This window comes from Artemia sp. Qi Xiang Cuo, chromosome 17 (genome assembly GCF_049724085.1).
Source record: "Artemia sp. Qi Xiang Cuo chromosome 17, ASM4972408v1, whole genome shotgun sequence".
NCBI lineage: Eukaryota > Metazoa > Arthropoda > Branchiopoda > Anostraca > Artemiidae > Artemia > Artemia sp. Qi Xiang Cuo.
In genome coordinates, this window is record NC_142810.1 from 54,243,403 (window position 1) to 54,264,651 (window position 21,249).

The 21,249-nt window shown below is 34.6% G+C and overlaps 1 protein-coding gene across 1 annotated transcript in view; it reads right to left on the reverse strand.

The window, feature by feature from the left end:
- Positions 1–5,416: 5,416 nt before the first annotated feature.
- The window catches only part of LOC148942352 (uncharacterized), a 56,005-nt gene continuing 40,172 nt past the window's right edge, over positions 5,417–21,249 (reverse strand). The window contains exons 3-5 of the mRNA XM_089103642.1: positions 17,835–17,993; positions 14,639–14,791; positions 5,417–8,022 (exon numbers count right to left, since the gene is read on the reverse strand). Coding sequence (XP_088959768.1) covers positions 6,686–8,022; positions 14,639–14,791; positions 17,835–17,993 — 1,649 coding nt within the window. The 3' untranslated portion in view covers positions 5,417–6,685. The remainder of the gene's footprint in view (positions 8,023–14,638; positions 14,792–17,834; positions 17,994–21,249) is intronic.

Consider the following 21,249-nt stretch of genomic DNA (forward strand, 5'->3'; position numbering starts at 1 on the left):
GATTGGACCGTTTTTTCACTAAGTCGGCCCATCAAAATGTTTAGATAGCCATTATGTTCAACACGGTTGAAAAGTCCAATAACCATGCGTTTGGGAATAACAAGACCCCCAAAGCCGCTAGGGAACGGGCTGTAGGCTCTGAACTTTGCCCATTATTTACGTAGAGCATTTGTTACTGCGAAGTATACAGACATTTTTCGGGGGGAAGGGAGTTTTCCAGAATTTCTACACGAAATTCTTTTTATTCGTCTTACCTTCTCTTTACTGACTCAATTTTACGTGTGGAGTTGTTAAGGAGAATATTCTTGGGGGAATTTTCATTGGTTGAAATTGTATTGATGATCTTTCCATGCAGGGTGGGGGTATTTTCTATGGGATATATTCTCCTTGGGAAAATTTTCTGCGTGAGAAACATTCCACTAGGGGAGGGGGAGAGATTTTAAGGACAAAATTTACAAGGGTGGTATTTTCGGTATGACTTGAAAAACAATCAGAGATTAAAGTCTTTTTCAAACGAAAGGGGGCCAAGAAGAACATTTCAGGCAGAATCGTCCACAAGAAATTTTCCAGGGTGGATTTTAAGCGAGAATAAAATTGTCCAATGAAGGGGAGCTTTCCTGGCGGGGGAAGGTGAACTTTCCTGGTGGGTGAGGGGTAATTTACGTGGGAGTAACTTTCCATAGATAAACTTTCCGGGGGGGGGGTATATGGAGGAGGAGCCGGATTTCCAGCATTATTTAAAAACGATGAGATTAAATAAAAAACAAGTTTTTATTTCAACTGAAAGTACTAAGCAACATTAAAACCAACAAAAATTATTACGTATGTGAAGGGGGGTGCCTCCTCCTCAATACCTCCCTCTTTACGCTCAAGTTAAACTTTGCCCCCAATTCTTTAAGAGCGACTCATGGAAAAATTTGGCTGTTTCATCAGAACAACACGAAGATTTTTAATGGTATTAAAAACTTTGGCGTAAAGAGCAGGAAATTAAAGGGGGGCAACGCCACTCATATACGCAATAATTTCTGCTCGTATTAAGTTGTAATGTTGCTCCTTACTTTCAGTTGCAAAACCTCAGTCGCAAAATTTATAATTATATAGTTATAATGGTCTTGGATCTTTAGAATATATGAATCAATAGAAACAAACAGTTTAGAATGAACTCCGAATCTCATTTTAACCGGCAACAACTTAATTTATGTCTTCCTTGGATTGAAACACTACATTAGATGCCAATATATATTTATCTCTTAAATTTTTTAGAAGTTGCTTCCAGTTTAATGTATTTTTACCAGTGTAATGTATTTTTTAAGTGTTTAGATCGAGCCCTAGGAAGTAATGCAGTAAACCTTGGGGCGACTCTTAAAAATCGTGGAAGTGAAAGCTGTAAAGAAAAGAAAATGTCGTTCATCACGAATTGATAAAGCAAATATAAGTTTAAATTTTTGTCCACTTGGCACAGGAACTTGCAACAAATGGAGGAAATTTTAAAGTCGGCTGTAGACAAGGAATATATGCCAACCAAAATAATTTTTGATTTTTTTTAATTTGTGAGTTTCAAACCAATTAGACAAATATTTCATTGGGCTATTTCTAGTTAGTTTTTTTTTGGCCCCTGGCATTCTCCACCGTCTTATACTTACATTATGCAAAAGCTCAGCAAAAAAAAACTCTGAAAATCCTGAAAGTTTCAAGCTAATCTAGGATAAGGATTAAATAGGTATAGAAAAATGCATTGGAGTTACACATCATTTTTCTGTCGAAAAAAAAAACAGCGCTGTTTCCAAAGTACTCACCAATGTAGTTTTACAATCAGTAAAGCTGTTGATCCATTATGAACCTGATTTATGGCTTGACTTTAGGGCAAACCAATATTTTTCCGTTCTTTTTTGTGCGCTGGGGTTCCCTTGACCCAAAAAGACCTACGCTATATTACAATCCCCTCCCATAATAAACAGACACTTCCCTGAGTGGAAATCCTGGCGACAATCACAGCTTTAATGATTAATGTCTCCAACCATATATACAAACCCCTTTATCCAGCTTGATTTGCAATATATAAACTAAGTAGAACACAAAACTTGTAGATAAAGTTTATAAAACTCAAAGAATATACATAGAATCTTACAAAAAGAAAGAGAAACACTACAAGAAGAATAAAGTGGACTTTAACGAGATGTTTCTCAACGCTCAATTGTCTAAAAGTTCAGCCAATTTCACACCCTGAACCAAAGCCGTACCGAGAGGGGGAGGGGGAGGGGTTAGGGGGTTTGAAACCCTCCCGAAATGTTTTTTTTTACTTGTAGAACGTAAAAAAAAAGAATATTAACAAATTTTGTGTGCCTTTTTCTAGTTTTTTTTTTGTGTAAAACCCTCTCCGAAAAAAAAATATTTGAGTAAAACCCCCTTCGGGTACGGCCTTGCCCTGAACCAGGCACATCTATAGTGATTTAAATAATGAGTGAAACAAAAAAAAAAAAAAACAAGAAAAAGTCGTGGAAAAAACAAGCTAAAAGTTTTACTGGTGGTGAACTAAACATTTTACAAAGAACAAAAAAAAAAAAAAAAAACAACAACAAATAAAAAAAAAACACACAAAAACAAATAAACAGAATACAGTAGGGTTCAGAAAAAATACAGCAAACCTTCCTATTAAACAATCATCCAGATAAATAAATTAGAGCATCTAGTCCCAATCAGATAGTAACCGTTCAACATATTATATGGCAACCGCAGAAGTTATGTTAGCAGTGTTGTTGCCATCCCTTAGCCATGCTGTAGCCACTGAGCTATGTTTCTCAAAGAGAGGAATAGCTACAAGTAAGCTGGTATCTCAGTTATAAAATTTGAAAACAGATATAGTCTTATGTACTTCTGAGGAAGTCCTGTATTGCTTATTTATTTATTTTTTATTCTGGCGACATTTCGGATTTTTTTTTCATCTGATTCTGACAATAGTTTTTATTTTTCTTGTATAAAACTTTTTATTAAATAATTTTAATATTTTCCTGTTTTTCAATTCCTTCTACGGTACATGATCTGGAATTTATACTTCATTTATACTTCATTGTACATGATCTACAATATTTATTCTATAAATATTTGTTCTTACAGATCTTTTAAGTATTTACTCAAGTTTGTCGTCTTTATATACATACTTGAGACTGTGGTTTCATATTTGCTCCTTTATGTAGCTGATTTTCTACTATTTACTTAACCTTCTGAGACCTTTTATTACTGCCATCTCGTAATCATAACCTCATAAAGATGGTGGTTCCAGACTTAACTCTGGTGGGTGTAAATTATTCGAAATCTCTAAAAACTCTGCACAATTTGTTACCAGAAGGTCATCTAAATATGTTTTATTATTTGAAAGCGAATATATTATGTTACTTGCACTGTTCTTATCAATCATAAACTCATATTCTAAATGGCTTAAAAACAGGTCCGCTATAAATGCACTCGCACTGCCCCCCCCCCCCCCCCATATGGATTCCAATAATTTGCTAGTACAGTTTACCATTAAATTCTATAAAAGTATTAAATTGAATAATTTCTAGTAAATCCTAAATCATGTCCAAGCTATAGTATCTTGAACAAATAGTACTATTAAAGAAATTCGTCCATCTAACCTTCTTAAAATAAGTGTCAATTTTTAGAAAAAAAAATTAGACAAAAGGAAAGCTTTCTTAACAATCTTTTTTAAATTTCCAAACACTAAATTAATTGGTAGATTTGTATATAATGTAGTAAAATCAAATGAGTCTACTCTTTTGGCTGAAACTATAGCCAGAGAATCTATTACTTGCAATGAATAATTGACACTGCAATATGGATTAAAATTAGCAAATTTTTTAATTCCCAAGCAATATGCCTAAAATTTGTCTCTAATTTCCCATAAAATACACGACAGATCAGACGCCGCAATTCTGGTTGGGAATCTGGCTGCACCATCAATAAAGGGTGGTTTCGGGGGATTCTTATGAAATTTTGCCGTCCAATATAAAAAAAGGAAATTTTTATCATTATCATTAACTTTAGAATTAATTTTTTTTTTAAAGTTTATCTTCTGTTCTTTCCATTAAACTATTATTCTCATCTTGAACCTTTTCATATGTATTCGTTGTATGTAGCTCCTTTGATAAAACATCACAATAGAGCCTCTGACAGATTATTGCAAAATTATTATTAGCTTTATCAATATGTACAATTAATCATTCTTTATATTAACAATCACTTGTTTTATCATAGCGTTATAGAATATTGCCTCATTATTAAGATTATTTGCACTATTATATATCTTATTTCTAACTTTAGTAAAAATTAAATTTTTCCAATTCTGAAAACTATTTTTATTAATTTTCTCTTTTTTGCACCACTTACCAATAAATAAATCTAAATCATTATTTAACCCACTAACAACATTTGAGGGTTTTAGATAATTAGAAAGACGGAATTTAGCCCCCGTTTTCATTATACTCTGCAGATCCATTTGTTTTATTATTGCACAATCACATGTTACAATATGTTCGTAAGTTCGATTTACAAGTGATAAAAATTGCTCACAATTAAAAACAGGTTTTCAATTACTATCCTTGTCAAATTTCTTATGTACTGAATTATAATTAAAAATCATTTGTCTTACCGTTTTAGAAAACTTATATGTTATAATCAGATTATTCTTATAATTCAAATTACCAAGAAGGGCATGTTTCAGATCACGCTGGTTTAAAACTCCAGGTAAATTAATATCCTCTATTTGTTTAATTCAAAAATTTATAGATAAAATATAATCTCTTCTCCTTATTAACAGTCTTATCAGACTTTTTATTTTTTGAAATATATTTGGTTCTAGCTAAAATACACACCGTATCATAAATTAGTTTAGTTTTGAATTACATGGTGTATTATTGTTTATAATCCAAAATAATTTTATTAAATTATTTCTTGATAACTTATTTAAACATTATATTATACTAGCCATACCATTAGACTGAAATAGCGGGATCGATTTTTTTTTAATGGGATGATTAAACGAAGTATGATCCGTTAATCCCATTTATCAACTAACAACAACATTAGACATGTCTCAATATTAAATAAGTCGATCATTCAGCCCAAAAGGATAAGCAGTACCAAGAGCATGGATCCAATAGTCTTCACATTTACATAATTTATTATTTTTCTCTTCTTCAGTTAATTTATTTAAATATAAATTTTTTAAATTGTAATAGTTAAATTACTTAAAGAGCAAGTACCATTATTACAGTGTTATACTAATCTATTATATTATATTATTATATTATTTTATTTTATATTTATATTATATTATTTATTATTATTTTATATGTTTTTTATACTTATCTATTGTACTAATAGATAATTATTAGTTTTTTCCTGTTAATTGTGGTTTTTTGTCCCGAAAATCAAACATACATATTGTTAATACTTTCTCTCACATATTGTAAGCCACAGATTTTACAATCTAATAGATAAATAACATTAGTTGTTTAACAATTTACATTACTCAAAGTAAACATTGAAATTTTTCATTATATAAAGTGCTTTGTACGAAAGTCCGAGGGGTAAAACAATCTCGGCAAAGAAAACAACGACCGGTACATTTACCAATATCCGGTAGACCGCCTTGAATGTTACTATTATCCTTTTTAATGATTAAAATATCAAGAAATAAAACCATAACAACATACCACACAAAATCCAAAACATATCCGAAAATCAAGCCTATTTCTTTTCCTTCAAGCCACCTTTTTAACTACCAGAAGAATAAACAAAATAAAATTCCCAAATAATCATTAGTATCAGGTTATAAAATTAAAATCATCCGTTTTATTATATGTTTTAAAAGGTAATTTATTATTATGTGAAACATTAATATCCAAATCTAGAAAATGGCCATAATTGCCTTTCCCATCGCTAGGTTCCAGACTTAACTTTGATGGGTATATATTATTCAAAATCTCTTAAAACCCTGCACAATTTATCACCAGAAGGTCATCTAAATATCTTTTATTATTTGAAAGCGATTATTTTATATTACTTGCGTTCTTTTTATCAATCATAAACCCATTCTAAATGGCTTAAAAACAGGTCCGCTATAAAAAGGACTAGCATTACCCCCCATATAGATTCCAATAATTTCATTTCTATACAAAATAAAGAAAGATGGCATCTTTCCAAGCCTTACTTTGTTTCCTGACTAGAACTGACCATTTATGAGAATATTTTATTACAAAAGAAACGCTTGAATATTTCTACTTGTGTGGATTCAGAAATGCATGGGTATTTGGATTAAAAACAAACAGATTTGCTAGCCAAAAAACCTTTTTTTTTGTCTACCTCACGTACATGGTTCCCTTGTGTATTCACTTATATATTACAAAAGTATGATTCAGATTTGAGAATTGGCTTACAAGGGATAGCATTAATTCTGTTATCAAGTATTATTTCAATGAAATCACTATTGTGTCAATACTTTTTATTATAAGCTATCAATTAGCAAGTTTTTTCCTAGATTGGCTTGTCAGATGATTTTTCAAAAGAAACTCTCAAACAAATATTACTTTGAAATGGTTTCGCACTTGTAGGTACTCTTTGATAGATATTAAAATAGTTTGATACAGAAAAGCGCTTGTTATGCATATAAAATTTAGAAGAGTTTTCACTATTTGTGTAGTCTTTGATGCCGATTCAAATGGGACAAATCAGAAAAGCATTTCTCACATACATTACATTCAAATGGTTTCTCACCCGTATGTACTCTTTGATGCCTTCTCAATTGGCTTGGTACTAAAAAGCTTTTCTTACAAACATCACATTTAAATGGTTTCTTGCCAGTTTCCATTTTTCGATGGCTATTTAATTGACTTGACTGAGAAAAGCATTTTTTACATAGATCACACTCAAATGGTTTTTCACCGGTATGCACTCTTAGATGCTTTTTCAAGTCACCTGATGCATAAAAACCTTTTTGACATATACCACATTTAAATGGCTTCTCACCGGTATGCACTCTTCGGTGAGTATTCAATGCACTTGACTGGGAAAAGCATTTCTGGCAAACATTGCATTTAAAAGGTTTCTCACCTGTATGCACTCTTTGATGTCCAGTCAAATGACTAGACTGAGAAAAACATTTCTTACATATATCGCATTTAAATGGTTTTTCACTCTTATGTACTCTTTGATGCGTATTAAGTTCGCTCGACTGAGAAAAGCCTTTCTTACATATTTCACAGTTATATGGTTTCTCACCTGAATGGACTCTCTGATGCACATTCAATGCACTTGACTGGGAAAAGCATTTCTTACATACACCACACTTAAATGGTTTCTCACCAGTATGCACTCTTTGGTGCACCTTCAAATTACTTGATCGAGAAAAGCATTTCTTACATATATCACATTTAAAAGGTTTCTCGCCAGTGTGCAATAATTGATGCGTTTTCAAACTCCTTGATGTAGAAAAGCATTTCTTACAAATATCACATTTAAATCGTTTTTCACCATTGTTTTGTTTTTTATGCATATTCAAGTGGGCTGATTCAAATGAATTTAAGCCAATACTTGCAGACAGATTAAGTGAAACAACTGAAGATTCACTCTGTAGGTCTGATTCAGATAATTTTGCTGAAAAATGACCTTGTACAATTAGATGTTGTTTTATATCACTAATACACTCTCGTAGACAAATGGGACACCTTCTTTCCTCTCCCATTTGGTGTTCCATGAAATGAGCAACAAAATCTTTGTAGTCACGAACTACAGCAGGGCACATATCACACTCTATTGGTGAAAGTTCTTCACAGCCAGTGTCTATATGAAGATCCAGGATCAAAAATGAATTCTCTACTTTTCCACATGAACCACAACGCCATATTCCAGCCGTCAATTCTTCTATGACCGTGCCCGTAAGTTTTTTCACCTTAACAAATGGCTGAGGAACTAAGAGTTTCGGTTGAGTTACACCCTCAGAACTGCATACTGAAGAATGCATTGGTTCTATAGTGAAGACGGAAAAATATTTAAAAACCACATTACATAAGCAGCAATTATAAGAATTACAAATACAAGATGCAACTGTCAAAAGCATCAAATGACCAGAAACGACATTGTCTAACATTATAAACGAAAGAATCACAAATGAAAGATGCAAGTGTCGTAAGTATTAAAGGATTGGGATCAACAATGTCAATCATTGATTTTAAATTTTTTGGTCAACCATAAAGCAAACACATCAGGTTGGATTAAAAAAAAAGAGCTTAAAATTAATAGTCATATTTTGATGAAACAAAAAATAAGGACTTCACATTAATGTGACATCATGAAATGAATAAAATTAAAAATAAATATACCAACAAAAGAGGCGATTTAAAAAAAATATAAAAGATTAAAATCCATTTGGGGTTTGGTAAGACAACAAAACGAACAGAACCTTCAATCATTTTTTTTCCAATTTTCCAGTAGCCTGCTAACAGAGGGAAGAAAACGGAGATCAAGAAAAAGACGAAAAAGAGGGAAGAAAAGAGGAAGAAAATGGAACAGTGATATTCATTTCAAAATAGGATTGGGCTTTCTTTTCTAGGTTCGAGACGGCGTGTCTTTGGTTAAAAGGTTAACAACGATTTTAAAAGTTTTGTCAATATGAGCCATGGTTTGTTCTTCACTAGTTTCTACCACTGCCTCAGCCCAAATAAGAGACTGTATTCCTACAATTAAGGTTTTCAACAATCTTGATTTAAAACGTTTAATTTTTTTCCTAGCATCTCCATTCTACAAACAAAAATCACTACAAACAAGAGTTTGGGTATCACCTCCTTCTCTCACTGTAAAATTGTAAAACCTACTGCGTCATTGGCGCTTTACTGAAAACCAATTTCATGACAAATATTTTCTTTTGTGCTTAATATTGAAAATAAACATTAAAATTATATTAACATTTTGAACTGATGAGCTTTTAGCAATAAATATCATTATACATCAAAAATCACTTTAATCTATTAGGACTTTTGGAAGTTGTTCAAAATGAATATAGTTTCACCACAACCAAGAGTTTGGATACTGCCTCCTTCCTTAACTGTAAATAAAAACCAAAAGCCTACTGCGTCATTGGCACTTAACAGAAAATGAATTATGTTACAAATATTTTCTTTTCCAGTTCTTACTGCATTGAAAATAAAATAAAACTACAACGAAAAAAATTCTTGAACTGATGGATCTTTCAACAATTAATATTCAATTTGATGTTGTTTATACTTTCCAAGACTGTTCAAGACGCATATAGTTTTCAGTAAAGCGCCAATGACTTAGTAGGTTTTAGACTTTTACAGTGAGAGAAGGAGGCGATACCCAAACTCTTGTTTGCAGTGATTTTTGTTTGTTTCAAGCTTGATTTGCATATTCAATTTAAGTTTTACTCGTTTTAAGATTTATTTATTAATTTACATTAATATCTATTGTATGTTAGTTCGCATTGATTGTTTATTTAATTTCTGTTCGTTTTAAGTTTCATTTATACTTCAATAGGATTTTTTTTTTAGTTTTAATCTTGATTTTTATATTCAATCTAGTCATTACTCTCTTTAAGATCTATTTATTCATTTATATTATTACTCATTGTATGTTTTGTCTATGATTGTTTATTTAATTTCTGTTCGTTTTGGGTTTCATTTATTCTTTAATAGTAATTTCTGGTCTTTTAGAGTGTGAATTTTAACAGGTATTTGTATCTGCTGAGCTTAAGTTTAAAATAGCCTTTACTTTTCTTTGAAAAACGTAATTTTCGGAAAGTTTTTTATAATGAATTTTTGTTCGTTTTTTATTGCAAAAAGTTTCAAGTTTCTAAAATTCCTTATTTCAAAATCAAACTTTAAAAAAAAAATCAAATGTTCATCAAAGTATCAAAACTGGTATCAAAGTAACAATATCAAAGTGAAAACATGGGTTTGTGTCAACCTCGGAGTTTTCGTTATCTGATGTTTGAACTATCTGTAACAAAATGGCTATCTCAAAATTCTTAACGGATGGGTTTGGGGGAAAAGGGCGTGGGGAGGGGGGGCTAATTAACCTTCGGTCTCTTTTGACTCTTTAAAAGTGAACTGGAACTTTCTATTTTCAATCAAATGAGTTCTCTCTGAAGTTTATACGAGCATCCCTTCTATAAGAACCGTATATATCCCGAAATTATAACTTACAACGCCTGTCCATGGGCCCTGGGGTTGTGTCAACCCCAGAGTTTTAATATCTGATCGTTGAACTATTTTTAACAAAATGGTCACTTCAAATTTTTATCGGATTGGTTTATCCATCCGATAAACCCATAGGCGTGGAGGGCGGGAGGGGCTAGTTGCCATCTGATCTTTTTTTCACTCTAAGAAAATGAACTAGAACTCTTAAGTTCTATTCAAATGAGCCCTATTTCAAGTTTATACGAGCATACGTTTCATAAGAATCATATACAGTCTCAGGACATAGCTTACAATGCCTGCCCTCGGGCCCTGGGTGGTTGTGTCGACACAGGAATTTTTGTTATCTGACCTTTGAAGTATTTTGAAAAAAATGACTCTCTCAAAGTTCTTATCGGAAGGCTTTGAGAAAAATAGGGCGTGAAGAGGGGGGCTAGTTGCCCCCCAGTCTCTTTTGACTCTTAAAAAGTGAACGAGAACTTTCAATTTCCAATCATATGAGCCCTCTCCGAAGTTTATACGAGCATACCTTCCATAAGAACCATATATGCCCCCAGAGCAATACTTACACCGCCTGTCACGAGATCTGGGGGGGGGGGTGTCGACACAGGAGTTTTTCTTATTTGACCTTTGAACTATTTCAAACGCAATGGCCATACGTAAAGGAGTTTTTACTGTATGATCTTTGAACTATTTTTAACAAAGTGGCTACCTCAAATTTTTATCAGATGTATTTGGGTAAAAAGGGCTTGGGGGGGGGATAGTTACCCTCCGATCACTTTTGACTCTTAAAAAGTGAACAAGGACTTTCAATTTACAATCAAATGAGCCCTCTCCGAAGTTAACGCCTGTCTCCTGGACTTGGGGCGATGTGTCGACACAGCAATTTTCTTATCTGACCTTTGAACTATTTTTAATGAAATGACTATTATAAAAATTTTATCGGATGGGCTTGGGGAAAAAAGGTGTGTGGGGGCGGGGGGGCTAGTTGCCCTAAGATATCTTTTGAATCTTAAAAATTGAACTAGAACTTTCAATTTCCAATCAAATGAGCCCTCTCTTAAGTTTATTTACGAGCATCCCTTTCATAAGAACCATATACGCCCCAAGGACAACACATAAAGGCCTATCCCCCGGGCCCTGGGGGGGAGGATTATTATATAACTTTTCAACATTATCCAAAAAACTGGCTATGACAGAATTTGTAGCGGTCATCTTTGGGGAAAAAAGGGCAAGTTGGGGGGGGGGGGGCTAGCTGCCCTTAAATCTCTTGACTCTTAAAAAGTGAACTAGAACTTTCAATTTCCAATCAATTGAACCCTATGAAGTTTTATATGAGTATCCCTTTCATAAGAACCATAAATGCCCTTAGGGCATAACTTAGAACGCCTTCCCGTGGGTGCTAGGGGGTTGTATTGACACCGTTTTTTTTTCTCCGACCTTTAAACTATTTTTAACAAAATGTTTATCTCAAAATTTTCATCAGATGGGTTTGGAAAAAGAAGACGTGGGAGGGGGGAGGGCTAGCTGCCCTCGGATCCCTTTTGACTATTAAAAAGTGAGCTCGAACTTTCAATTTCCAAACAAAAGAGCTCTCTCAGAAGTTTATACGAGCATCCCTTTCATAAAAACCATATATGCCCCAGGGCACAACTTACAACGCCTGCCCCCGGGCCCTTGGGGGTTGTGACGACACCTGAGTTTCGTTATCTGACTTTTGAGCAATTTTTAAGTTAATGGCCATCTAAAAAAATTTATTGGAAGCATTTGGGGGAAAAGGGGTGTGGTGGGGGGGGGGGCTAGTTGCCCTCCAATCTCTTTTGAATCTCAAAAACTGAACTAGAACTTTCAATTTCCAATCACATGAGCCCTCTCTGAAGTTTTTACGAGCATCCGTTGAATAAGAACCATATACTCCCCCAGGGCATAACTTACAAGGCCTGTCCTTGGGCCCTGGGGGGCTGCCAATCCCGGAATTTTCGTTATATGGTTTATGAAATATTTTTAAAAAAAAAAGGCTATCACAAAATTCTTATCGGTGGGGTTTCAGGAAAAAGGGCGTTGAGGGGGGGGCTAGGTGTCCTCCAATCTCTTTTGACTTTAAAAGTGAACTAAAACTTTCAATATCCAATCAAATGAGCCCTCTTTAAAGTTTATACGAACATCCCTTCCATAAGAACCATAAATGCGCCCAGGGTATAACGTATAATGCCTGCTCCCGAGCCCTGCGGGGTTGTGTTGACCCAGTAATTTTTGTAATATGATCTTTGAACTATTTTTAACAAAATAGCTATCTCAAAATTTTAATCGAATGCATTTGGTAAAAAAGAGTTTGGGGGGGGGGGGGGAGCTGGTTACCCTCCGATATCTTTTGACACTTAAAAAGTGAACTAGAACTTTTAATTTCCAGTCAAATGAGCCCTCTCTGAAGTTTATACGAACATTCCCTCCATAAGAACCATATATGCCCCCAGGGCATAACTTATAACCCTTGCCCTGAAGACTGTGAGTGTCCTGCTCAAACATATAATTTCCAGAACTTTCAACTACGTTAAACAAAATGGCAATATAAAATTTTTGATTGTATGTGTTTGGGGCAATGGTGGGCGTGGAAGGGCTGTTAGTTGCCTTCCAATCACTTTCGACTACTAAAAACGAAACTAGCCATTTAAATTTCCAATCGGATGAGCCCATTCTGAAGTGTCTACGACAACGCTAACTATAAAAACCCTATATGCCCCCAGGGCATAACTTGCAACCCTTGACCTGAGGGCTGTGGGGGGGGGGGGGTTGTCAACCTCAAAGACATAATTTCCGAAACTTTCAACTACGTTGAACAAAATGGCTATCTCAAATTTTTGATTGGATGTGTTTGGTGAAAGGATGGGCGTGGGAGGGGGCTAGATACCCTCCAATCACATTCGGATGTTTAAAAGGGCACTAGCCCTTTGAATTTCAAATCGAATGAGCCCTTTTTGAAGTTTCTACGACAACGCTTACTATAAAAACCTTACATGCCCCCAGGGCATAACTTAAAACCCTTGCCCTGAGGGTTGTAAGGGAGTGTCCTCCTCAAAAACAAATTTTCTATCTGGAAATCAACTACGCTGAACAAAATGGCTATCTCAAAATTTTGATTGGATGTGTTTGGGGGAATGATTGGCGTGGGGGGGGGGGCTAGTTGCCCTCCAATCTCTTTCGAATATTGAAAAGGGCACTAGAACTCTCGATTTCCAAATGAATGAGCCCCCTTTGAAGTTTCTACGACGACCCCTTCCATAGGAAGTGCCTCTGAGAAGAAAAAAAATAATAGTAATAAAACATTGGAGCCGTATGGCTTTTACTATAGGCAGTGCTATAGCGTTGGCTCTGATCTGTTACCACCGTAAAAAAAAAAACGATGCCGACGTCTTTGTTATCCTTGCAACGAAACGGCTTTCCTTGTTATTTAAGAGCAGTTGCTGTAAACCTTCATTTTATATATTTTTTTAATGATAAACTTTGAATAGTGTAAGTTTGCATGTCAATTTGACATAATTTCTAAGGGTTTTATGGATTTTATTAAAAATGTTCAAATATTTGATGCACCAGGGTTGTCACCCCTACTGTTATTAAATATTTATTTTAACTGTCAACAGATATGTGTGCAGGAAATTAATTTAGAGGACTTACAATTGGAAAGGGGTAGAATCATAGCTCAAAGATTTGGACGTTTGGTGAAGCACATCAACAGGTAGATACATAGCAGATTTCTTAAATATGATCAGCTAATATCTTAATGAAGGCATCTTGTTATATCGGTAAAATGCAGTTTATGCATGCTATATCGTATTTGATTTGACGTTTGCTTCTTTTTTCGGGGAATTTTTAGATGTTTGATAACTCCAACGAAGAAGAAAAGGAACATCTACCAATGATGGCCATCCATAGCGATAAGCGATTTACTTGTTAGCTGTAATTTAGTCCGGGATAATTTAGAGAGCTCAAGCCGTCAGGAGCATCAATTCACAAAAAAGTCAATTACAAGATGAGGAGGGGGCGCAAAAACATATTTTAGAAATCTAAATGGGGACAACACTTTTCAAATCTATAGGGAAGGGCGCAATTTTGCTTTTTTCTCTATCTTTTTTCAATGAAAAGACAAAGAGGGTGTTTTTCAAAGAAAATATCAAAGGGGTTATTTTTTTTAATCCAGGGGAGCGGATATTGTCCATAGTGTCTTACAAGAAAATTTTGTGTTTGCATCTAAATAACTTTGAAGTATTTTCAAAGAATTTGAAACGCAAACGCAGTCTTGCTATAGACTTTAAGCAACGCTAATCAAGTCCTTTAAAAACATGAAAAACCTTTATATGGGTGAGAAACAACTTTCAAACATAAATTACCCCTATGCAAACTGATTCCGTAAGTGGTAATATCAAAAATATCCTCACCATTGCTACCCACTTTCTGGGAGTCTGCCTCAGCTGGTAAAGTGGAAATCCTGAGTGAAGTGCCCGCAGGTATATTTTGACGTTCATGTGATTGAGCAGAACTAGAGGTTTCGATGAGCGATTCACCATCACTTGATGAAGTACATTCTAAGTCTATAACAAAGTAAAGGGATAGAAAATACTCAGTGCTGTGTAACATTACATCATCAAACATTTATCAAGAAATAATGAAGCTAAAAAAAAAAGAAAAAAAAATGACAAAAAGGCGCCCAAATATATAATTTAAGCAGAACAAAAACAAAATCGTGAATTGACAACTTTTTCACAGATTCTTATATTGAACTCATGTATACTCAATTTTTAAAAACAGAATTGACGCGAGATAACAAATATATACTAGTTTAAGAGCTTGATGTATTTTTAGCTGAATACGTCAAATTCGACAAATTTTTTTTTATATCGAGTTTGCGCTTGAGTTGTACCTTTGCATAGTTCAGGGGCACCAATTCACTAATTGATTAGGCAAAACAAATGCATGTCAATAAATCTATGTCTAGAAAAATTATAAACAAAGATTTTTTCTTATTCGAATCAGAGGACGAGGGGGTTTCATTTCAACGGAGAGGGAGATTTTCAACCATAGAGGGAACACCCCTAGTGCCGTGAGAGGAAATGGAGAGAGGACCAACTTTTTTTCTAAGCAAGTTGGCCCACCTAAACACTTCTCGGTCAAACGTTATAGCCGTGAATTATATTTCTTCGGCTTTTCTTGGATAATATGAAATTTGAAGCTATAAGAAACATGGTCTTCATTAAAAATTTCATATTTCAGAAGAGCTTTACAGGAGAATCACGAGAAGTCAAGTGATGACTAAGGCATCGCAAACAGCCTAAAATTCGTTACAATTCGAGTAACAGCGGTTTAAGGACTGTTAATAATGACAGCATTGAAGCGACCGCAGAAATTCTGATACACGTTACTATTGATACACAAATCAAGTTCTGATACACAAATACTATAATATATTTTTTTAATTATTATACCTTTAATAATGTGAATTGTTACATATATTTGACATCATTTTTAAGCTTTGCATGGATTTGATTGAAAATCCTAAATATTTACGGCGTCACGTTTGTCAATCCAGCAAATATTAAATATGTATTTTAACTGTTATGTATATCAGATATGTATACAGGAGTTTATTTTACAATTTTCACATTTCGAAGCGGCTATAATAATAAAAAAAATAACCAAGGATTGTACGTGCATTTACGTGTGCATGAGCACAGGTTTTAGGGAATGGCATTTTAGGGGGCATTCAGTGCTTACAGTAGAAGGGAAGGGGTGGACGGGAAGCAGTTAAACTGCCTCTTGTTTTGAATACATTTACCGTTTTGATTTCTGTAAGTATTAGGTATTAATGGTTCATTCAATTAAAATTCTGCATTTCATTTCTGAATGCAGAAAGGATTGCATTTCTGTTTTTATAATGCTTTAGTATGTAATATTGCTCTTTGCCTGTCTTCTCAAACTAATTTTGCCTGTCTTCTCAAACTATTTTTTTAAGAAATTTTTAATATATACTTGAATTCATTTCACTGCACTCATGGTAGAAACATACCCATGTCAGTCAGAGGAAACACTGGATGAATTTCCACAACATGTGCTGGATGTTTAAACAACATCGGAAGTTTACACGAACTTATCCCTTAACGAAGCACCTTCAGCTTCTGCTGCAAAACAAATTAAAAGCCCATAAAGAACTGAGTCAACATCTAATAGCCTGGGCTGAAAAAATATCATCATGTGGAATTTCTTTTGATATAACTACAAATGATTAACATTCACCAAAATTTCTAATCTCACTGCTAAAACAAGATGTATATAGCCCACAAAAAAAGTTAAGAGCCAAAATTTCTATAAAAAAAAAGTTAGAGCCAAAAAAGTAAGTGTCAAAATTCACCAAAATTTCTATTCGCCTGGTCCTCTTTCTCATCATACTTATTAAATTTATTTTCTAATATCACTGCTAAAACAAAATGTATATAGCCCACAAAAAGAGTTGGAGCCAAAATTTCAAAAAAAAAGTTAGAGTCAAAATTCACCAAAATTTCTATTCTCCTGGTCCTCTTTCTCATCATACTTATTAAATTTATTTTCTAATTTGACTGCTAAAACAATAAGAATATAGCCCACAAAAAAAGTTAGAGTTCGATTAGGTTTTTTTTTTTTTTTTCTTAGATACTGCCTACTTTGGTAGTAAGTCCAACAAGAGGTAGTTATAGGCCATTAAAATCTGATTCAATAAAATAAGGATGACCCCTATGGATCTGCATATTCCTCCCTACGATCCCTCAATTAAGCATGGTCGTACTAACAAAACCCATCGAATAGCATCACCCTATGATCCATCGAATACCATCACCCTAAAACCCATCGAATAGCATCACCCTACGATCCATCGAATACCATCACCCTAAAACCCATCGAATAGCATCACCCTACGATCCATCGAATACTATCACCCTAAAACCCATCGAATAGCATCACCCATATTCCTCCCTACGATCCATCAATTAAGAGCATGGTCGTACTAACAAAACCCATCGAATAGCATCACCCTCCATTAAAATAAGCCAATCACTATGTTTACAGTAATAGGTAATGCGCGATTCATGTCAAATTTTATGGCTATCCATCTTTAGTCTTATTTTTAAATTTTCATTTAATTGGCTATCTCAGATCAGTTCTTCAACAATATTTACATCATGTCCAGCACAAGGTTGGTATTCTGCAGAGATAGGGGAAGAATCGTAGAAAAAACCAAAAGGGCAGAATATCAGCGCTTTCCCAACACTGTGTAACATTTTAGTAGCTAAAAAGCGCCATATAACTGTAAACATGAAAGCAAACTCATAAAGAACTTCCAGTGCTACAGTTTTATTTGCGTTTTAAACTAAGTTACTTCGATGTAGTTTCCAAGGATTTGAAATGCAAAAGTAGTGTTGCTTTAGACTTTAAGTAACTCAATTCAGTTTTTTTAATAACATGGAAAAACTTTTATGCAAATGAGAAACCTATAACTTGCTCCATTTAAAACATGGAGCAAGTTATAACTGGAGCAAACATGGAGCAAACATAACTTGCTCCTTTTTAAAAGGGATTCCAAAAAATTGTTAGCATCAAATATACCTTGGTCATTACTACCCACTTCCTGGGAGTTTGGCTCAGCTGGTAAAGTGGAAATCCTGAGTGAAGTGCCCGCAGGTATGTTTTGACGTTTATGTAATTGAGCAGAACTTGAAGTTTCTATGAGCGATTCACAATCACTTGATGAAGTATATTCTAAGTCTATAACAAAGTAAAGGGATAGAAAATATACAATACTCTCTAATATTAGATTCTCAACAGGTCATCAAGAAACAATGAAGCTCACAAAAGGATAACAACAAAAACACATAAAACAAAATAAAATAAAAACCAAGAACCAAATAAAAAAAGAGGCCCAAAAAGATAATTTAAGCACTACCAAACAAATTTTGTGAATTAGCACTTTATTCACATATTCTAATATTGAAATTATAGCTAGTCATTTTTTAAAAATATAAATATCTCGAATATAACACATATTTACGAGTTTATGAACTATTCTTGAGTGCTTAAGTTATTTCTATGTGGATAGAAGACAGACCGTAGCTAGACGACTGTTCAAGCATTATGATACTTTTCTCAGCTCTAAGTTGTGTTCTGTTTGGTTACTTTTTGCTATAACAAAATATCACGCATTCAGAAGGAAACCACACGAGAGATTTTCAGAGATTTTTATTCTGTTCTATAAGTTGGGTTCTTTTTGGTTACTTAAAACTATTGCATTAGATTTAACAAAACTTAGTTAACTAACAAACCTAATTTTTCGCTTTTAGCATTTTATTTTACCAGAAACTAAAGTGAGAAGATTCCAAGTTGCTATGACGTGAGGCCTGAAACAGTCAGAATAATGAAGTAGGCTGAAATCATCTAGACTAACAAGAAGTCAACCATTTTGTGAAAATTTAATACTTCTTATGTCCTTTAACAAGAAATAAGAGTAAACTCCAGTATTAAAAATACAGCCTCTGATTGAACGATTTTAATAAACAGCTTCATCATTCAATCTGGGAAATCCTAAATGAATCAGGATATGTTGAAAGAGGCAAGCCTTTAACCATGGAGTGCTCCACCCAGGGGCGCTACTAGCAAAAATGTTGTATCTCCATCTTTGAAGTCAAAGCATGAGCTGTCGAGTTAAAATTTCTTGCCATATATTTTTTGTAGAAATCTAAGAACAAAGAATTCTTAATAGTAGTTTCGCACTGAACTTTTCGTGAAATAAGAATCCGTTCATAAAAAAAAGTTCAAAGTTAACTAGGAATTGCAAAACAAAAACGGCAAAATTTAATTATTAGTTAAGGGAAATCCCAAAAGAGATCTTGAAAAATTTTGTTTTCCTTGGCTATTTTTCTTTCTTCAATGGCAATGCCAAATAAAAGGAATTTGTAAAAAAGTAGGAATTAGTAAATGTACTTCAATTTACTGATATCCATCCAATAAAAGTGATTGTTAGGTCTGATGAATAATTACTCTATTTAAAGATATTTTCTGCATCTTGTTGTGGCTCTCACCCACCCAAATAACTTATATAAATATCAACAAAGAGCCAATTAAGCTCGGCACACTCCATCCCCAACCCAATAAACTATCATAGGTAGCGCAATAGCGCTGCCTAAGTAAAGAACGATGTTGGCACAATGTATTATTTTTTTTCGATATCCGGGCACTTTGTATCGAAGGAGTTGTCGTAGAAATATCGAAAAGGGTTAATTCGATTGGAAATTGGAGTGGCTAGTGCCCTTTTTCATAGTCAAAAGTGACTGGAGGGCAACTAACCCCCCCCCCCCCCTCACGCCCCTCATTCCCCCAAACACATCAAATCAAAATTTTGATATAGCCAATTTGTTCAGCGTAGTTGATTTCCATATAGAAAATTTGTTTTTGAGGTGGAAAATCCCCCACAACCCTCGGGGCTAGGGTTTTAAGTTATGCCCTGTGGGCATATAAGAGCGATTTTGGCACAATGTATTATTTATTATTTTTTTCCTTTAGAGCAGGGCAATTTGTATCAAAGAAGTTGTCGTAGAAACTTCGAAAAGGACTCATTCAATTGGAAATTGGAGTGGCTTGTGCCCTTTTTAACAGTCGAAAATGATTGGAAGGCAACTAACACCCCTTCCACGCCCACCATTTCCCAAAACACATCCAATCAAGATTTTGAGATAGCCATTTGGTTCAGCGTAGTTGATTTCCACATAGAAATTATGTCTTTGAGGAGGACAATCCCCCACAGCCTTCAGAACAAGGGTTGTAAGTTATGCCCTGGGGCATATAAGGTTTTTTAAAAAAGACGTTGTCATAGAAACTTCCAAAAAGGCTCATTCGATTGGCAATTCAAAGGGCTAGGGCCCTTTTAATAGTCGAAAGCGTTGGAGGACAACTAGCCCCCCCCCCCCACACCCATCATTCCCCCAAACACATCCAATCAAAATTTTGAGATAACCATTTTGTTCACCTTTGTTGATTTCCAGATAGAAAATATGTTTTTGAGGAGGACACTCCCCCACAACCCTCGGGGCATGGGTATTAAGTTATGCACTGAGGGCATATAAGAACGATGTTGGCAAAATGTATTATTTGTTATTTTTTTTTCCTTTAGAGCAGGGCAGTTCGTATCGAAGAAGTTATTATAGAAACTTCGAAAATGGCTCATTCAATTAAAAATTGGAGTGGCATGTGCCCCTTTTAATAGTCGAAAGTGAAGGGAAGGCAACTAACACCCCTTCCACGCCCACCCTTTTCCCAAACACATCCAATCAAAATTTTGAGATAGCCATTTTGTTCAGCGTAGTTGATTTCCAAATCGAAATTATGTTTTTGAGGAGGACACTCCCCCACAGCCTTCAGGGCCAGGGTTGTAAGTTATGCCCTGGGGGCATGAAAGGACGATGTTGGTACAAAGTATTCTTTTTTTTCCCTTTAGAGCAGGGCACGAAAAGGGCTCATTCAATTGGAAATCGGAGTGGCTTGTGCCCTTTTTACTAGTCGAAGGTAACTAAAACCCCTTCCACGCCCACCATTTCCCAAAACACATCCAATCAAAATTGAGATACCCATTTCGTTCAGCGTAGTTGATTTCCAGATAGAAATTATGTGTTTAAGAAGGACACTCCCCCACAGTCGTCAAGGCAAGGATTTTGAATTCTGCCCTGGGTGTCTGTGGTGTTTTTACAGAACGCTCTGTTGTCGAAACTTCACAAAAGTCACACTAGATTTGAAATTCAAATGGCTAATGCCCTTCTTAATCGTCGAAAGTGATTGGAGGGCACCTAAGCCCCCTTTCACGCCCCCCTTTCCCCTAAACGCATCCAATCAAAATTTTAAGATAACCATTTTGTTCAATGTAGTTGAAAGTTCTAAAACTAGGTCTTTGAGGATGACAACCCCCCCCCCCACAGCCCTCAGAGCAAAGGTTGTTAGTTATGCCCTATAGGCATATAAGGTTTTTATAGAACGC